General features: G+C 68.9%; 1 protein-coding gene across 1 annotated transcript in view; it reads right to left on the bottom strand.

Annotated features, from left to right (window-relative positions):
• Positions 1–368: 368 nt before the first annotated feature.
• WNK4 (WNK lysine deficient protein kinase 4) overlaps positions 369–4851 on the bottom strand; it is an 18700-nt gene continuing 14217 nt past the window's right edge. The window contains exons 10-21 of the mRNA XM_019472923.1: positions 4829–4838; positions 4635–4776; positions 4450–4566; positions 4208–4363; positions 3827–3887; positions 3488–3640; positions 2723–3309; positions 2381–2477; positions 1854–2283; positions 1432–1637; positions 1173–1270; positions 369–1085 (exon numbers count right to left, since the gene is read on the bottom strand). Coding sequence (XP_019328468.1) covers positions 1068–1085; positions 1173–1270; positions 1432–1637; positions 1854–2283; positions 2381–2477; positions 2723–3309; positions 3488–3640; positions 3827–3887; positions 4208–4363; positions 4450–4566; positions 4635–4776; positions 4829–4838 — 2075 coding nt within the window. The 3' untranslated portion in view covers positions 369–1067. The remainder of the gene's footprint in view (positions 1086–1172; positions 1271–1431; positions 1638–1853; positions 2284–2380; positions 2478–2722; positions 3310–3487; positions 3641–3826; positions 3888–4207; positions 4364–4449; positions 4567–4634; positions 4777–4828; positions 4839–4851) is intronic.

The following is a 4851-nucleotide window of genomic DNA, read 5'->3' as shown; positions in this document are numbered from 1 at the left end:
TGCCCGGCGCTCAGCGTGTTCCAGGGAAGTGCACTGGGGGGGGGCTCCCCTGCAGGCAGGGCTTCCTCCCCTGCAGGCAGCCGCCTTTCTCCTGAAGAGCGGACAGGGTCTTTGCCAGGGGCTCGCTCTTGGGAGGGGCAGGGGTGCCCACGTGCCCGTCGCTTTCCACAATAAATACCCTGTCTGGAGACTGCATCAGTGCCTGTTGTTAAAGCAGCTGGTGGCCAGAGTCCAGCTCAGGATCCTGCCACCCGCTCAGGTGTCTGCCGAGATGGAATTTTCTACTTTGCTCGTCATTTTATCGTCTTTTATCGTGAGCCAACAGCAAGGACAATGTCCACAAGTCCCGCCGGACAGACACAGGCAGATCCCATTTGTATTTAATTTGTATTTATGAAAACACTTTCCAGACATCAGTTTGTAACAAAGTGCACCCGCTGCTGTTCCTGGTGCACCAGCTGCATTGCCTTACGGGGCCAAGGGAAGCTTCTTCCCACTCCGCAACCGGCTTGTTCTCGGCTGTGCAGAGCGAGATGAGGGCGGCAGCAAGCAGGGCAGCCCCGGGGTGGCTGGGTCGGGCCCCACACATTGTCCCTGCAGGGATCGGGGCAGAGCTGGAGGACAGCGCGGTGGCAGGGGTGGGGAATGCATCATGACTGGGACGCGGTGGGGGTGTGGTTCTGCTTTGCGCCGGTTCAGCTCAGAGTAAAGCCATGAAGGATGGCAGCGCCTCGCACGCATCCTGCAGCTGGGGCCGGGCTTGAGCAAACAGGCTGGGAACGGCAGGGAGGGGGCCGGGGGGGGCACAAGGAGGGAGGAAATGGGAGGACAAGCGTGGGACAGGCCTACCCTCCCTCTGATACAGAGGCAGCAGGTACCCTGCCGCAGGCACACAGCCAAGGGGCACAGGGGTGGAGGCAGGGGGCCGGGCTCCCCGGGGTGGGCACCCAGCTGGCTCGGCTGGAGGGCGCTGGCTGCCCCCAGGGCTGGCGCTGTCCTCCCAGGAGGTGCAGGGGCTCTCGCCCGCCCCCGGGGCAGCAGGCACTTGGTTGAGGTAGTTCATGAAGTCACTCCTGGCCAGCCGGCTACTGAGGAGAGAAGCAGCGGTGAGCTGGGGCCTGCCCGGAGCGCTGCGGAGCCACCGGCAGCAGGATCAACCTCCCGCCCCTTACCATCCGGCCAAAGTCGTCCGCAAAGGTCACCCCTTTGCTCAGCCGCTGCTCCTGTGAGCCGGTGCTGCTGCCGCTCAGTGAGTTACGGCGCATGATGCCTGCTGGGACAGACCAGCCCTGAGCGGGGGACACCGATGGGGGCACAGAGCTGTGCTCCATGCAGGCCCGACCCCTCCCCAGCCCTGGGGGTCCCCGTCCCACAGCCCCCGCCCAGCCCGCAGGGGCCCCGGGAGGGAGCTGGGGCAGCGGGGGCTGGCACCTGGGGGCTGCGCCAGCTCCAGGCGACGCAGCCTGGGGGGGGGGGGGGAGGGGTTGAAGCTGCCCTTGGAGAGGCGTCGTTGGCGGCTGGAGAGCATGGCAGCGGGGGAGACAATGCCCAGCGGTGGCTGCTTCCCCATCCGCAGGTACAGCTCCTCGATCTCCTTCTTCTGGGCGCTCTGCAGCAGCTGCACCTCGGCCAGGTGCCTGGGGAGGAGATGGGGGCTGGCAGCCGAGCCACGTGCCGAGCCGCGCCCAGCCAAGCCAGGGCCTCCAGGAAGGGGGCATCGTCCTCCTGCCTGGGGCAGGTGGGAAGGCCTGTCCCCTCCTGCAGCCCCTGCGCTGCCTCCTGGGTGCAGCCCACCGCCCTGCTCCCCCTCGTGCCGCAGGGCCCCCAGGCCGGCTCGCCGCGGGGCTGCTCACTTCTGGCGCAGGTTCTGCAGCTCCTCCCAGATCTCCTCGTCCTCGCTCTCGGTGTCATCGCTGCTCAGGTAGGACAAGCTGCGGGAGTAGCTCAGCCACACCTGGCTCAGCACCGCCTGCGGCGCGCTCTCTGTGCCCTCCTCCCCAGGGCCCTCCTGGTCGCTCTCCGCCAGCACCACTGTGCCCTCCTCGGCCAGCGCCTCCTCAGCCTCGGGGTCCTGCTCTGCCGTCTCCAGCACTGAGTCCGAGTCGCTGCTTGAGCTGTCCCCTGTGTCGGGGGCCGCGGGCAAGGGGGAGCCGCTCGCTGCGGGCTCTGCACTGCGCTGCTCACCCTCACTGCTGCTCTCACTGCTGCCCGGCACCAGGGAGGTCGCAGCCACATCCTTGGTCGGCGTCACCTGGAACCGGCCCAGGATCTGGGGCTTGGCTTCTGCCGGAGACAGGGGGCAGTTGGTGGCGTTCGGGGCATGTGGGCTGGCGGGGACGTCGGGGTACCCCAGCGCAGCCTAGGCCCTTCCTCACCTCACCTTCACTGATGGGCGAGAGCCGGGCCTTGGGCACGCCGGGGGATGGCGACTCCGAGACGATGAGAGGGTGGCTGGGCTTGGGGGAGCCAGGCAGCACCTGCAGACACCCGAGCGGTCAGCTGCCCCACCCCGGGTCCCCCCATGTCTCCTGCCCCACCCTGCTGCTGCTCCCATGCCCCGGGACCCACCTCCCACTCAGCCCTCCCCGCATCCCAGGGGCTCCCCGCACCACGGGGCTCCCTGTCCCATTCCAGGGCAGCATCTGCAGCGACAGCCTGGCCCCCCCAGCACTGAGCCCCACCTCAAGCGGCCCCAGGGAGCCCCTGTCACCCCCATACTCACCGTGCTGCCCTCCAGGCTCCCCAGCATGGACGTGCTCAGTGATGGCAGGGGACTCCCTGCAGCCTCGCTGCCTGTGGGGCATGGCGGGGCCGGTGCCAGGGGAGGGAATGGCATGGGCCCCCCTGCAGGGGGAACATCAGCCCCCCCTGACTCCAGGGTCCCACCACAGGCCGGGGCTGGCTTGGCCATGCTGGCAGGGTCGGGGTAGACGAAGCGGGGGGGCCCCAGGACGAGGCTGTGTGGCCGTGGCAGCAGTGGTGGGTAAAGGTGCCCGCCCGAGCTGGCAATGGAGGAGACGGCGGGCAGCAACGTGTGGGCCATGCTCATGACTGCCAGGGAGAAGACGTTGGCCAGGGACAGGAGGGGGGCAGTGGGGGACCAGGGCGTGCTGGTCACAGGGGGGTTCAGGGGGCTGCTGGGCCCGCTGGGGACAGGGGACGTGGGGAGCGGCAGTGGGGACAGGAGGGTTTGGGGCAGGGCCGGTGGGACAGGCGCCCCAGGGGTGCTTGGGGGGGTCTGTGGGAGCGCCGGCGACGCCGTCAGCCAGGAGGGAGCTATCGAGACGAGGGGCCAGGTCTGCACAGAGCCTGTGGAGAGAGGAGTGGCAGGAGCAGCCCCTAACACCCATGAGCCCACTCTACCCCCCGCCCAGGCAGCTCCAAGCTCCGTGCTGGCAGCCCCGTGCTGGCGAGGGACCGGCCATGGCGCGGCTGTGGCCAGCAGCCCTGGAGAGACAGACGTGCCTGGCCCTGCCAGGGCTGGTACCTGCAGGGGAGCCTGGCAGTGTCGGCTGCAGCTCATGGGCTGGAGCTGCCGGCAGCTCTGCGGGGCTGGCGAGGTCGTTCTCCGACGGGGAGCTGCTCAGCAACGGCAGGACGGGGGACTGGACCGAGAGGCTGGGACTGGTGCAGCCCAGGTCTGTGGCACAGGGGTGACAGCCAATGCTCAGCCGAGGCAGGACGTGCCCCGTAGGACCCCCTGGGCTCAGCTGGGGCCATCACCCCCCCTGCCCTGGGCTCAGCTGGGGCCCCACCCTGCACGCCCCCCCGGGGGGGGGCGGGGGGGGGGGGAATGGGAAGGGCCTGCACAGAGGCAGAGACGTACCGCTGAGCGAGGACAAGGAGGAGATGGAGTGCGAGAGCTCCTGCAGCTGCAGGTCCACCTGCTGAGGGGGATGTAGCTGAGCCCAGCACTGGGGCAGAGACCTCGGACAGGCTGAGCCAAGCCCCCGCTGCCCCCCACCTCGGCCCCACCGTGTGCGGGGACAGGAGCCGGTGAGTCTGCCAGGCAGGGGTGCACCACAACCCATCACACGAGCAGGCAAGTGACCCGGAGCCACAGGCATGGGGCCGCTCCTGCATGGGGCTGGAGGACCCAGCACCCCAGCGCCTTCCCCACTGGGCTCCTGGGGGCTGGGCAGCACCCTCAGCCAAGCTCAGCGTTGGTGGTCTCCCCAGTGCTGGCAGGGCTGGGCTGGGCACTCACGGGGCTGCCTGCGTCATGCTCAGCCTCAGGGCTCTCGGGCAGCTCGGCGGCACCACACCCGTCCTTGCGGAGCAGGGTCTCCACACGGTGGATGATGTCCCGGATGCGGTGGACGAAGCCATCCCGCTCCGACTTGAGGATGAACTCGTTGTGGACCTGGGGGCGGAGGGGCCAGTCAGCACCTGCCATGGCCGGGCAGGCCCCTGCCCTCACCCCCGCCCTCACCCCTGCCCTGCGCTCACCATGACAGCCGCGATTTCCTCCGGGTTGTCCCCATCCAGGTCGAACTTGAAGGTCACCATCTTGTTGTTGTGGGTCTGCAGTTGGCACTCCACCACCCGGTCGTTCTTGTCGGAGATCTGTGGGCAGCAGGGCTGGCTCAACCCGGGGAGCGCTCGCCTGCCCACCCAGCACCCGCGGCACTCACGTTGGTGATGCGCAGCCTGGACCGGCCTCGGCGCCGCAGCAGCTTCCCTGAGGCCCGCTTGGGTGGCAGCTTGGTGCTCCACTCACTGGCTGAGAGCCCCTCGCAGCCATCGCTCATGCCAGATGCCACGTCCGAGGCGTAGCTGCGGGAAGCCCCAGTGCCAGCGCATCAGCACAGCCATTCCCAGCCGCTGCACTCCCCATCCTGCCCCCGGCCA

Source organism: Aptenodytes forsteri, unplaced genomic scaffold (assembly GCF_000699145.1).
Source record: "Aptenodytes forsteri isolate BGI_AS27 unplaced genomic scaffold, ASM69914v1 Scaffold492, whole genome shotgun sequence".
Lineage (NCBI taxonomy): Eukaryota > Metazoa > Chordata > Aves > Sphenisciformes > Spheniscidae > Aptenodytes > Aptenodytes forsteri.
Note: the sequence above shows the minus strand (reverse complement) of the source record. Positions and strands in the feature narration are given on the sequence as shown.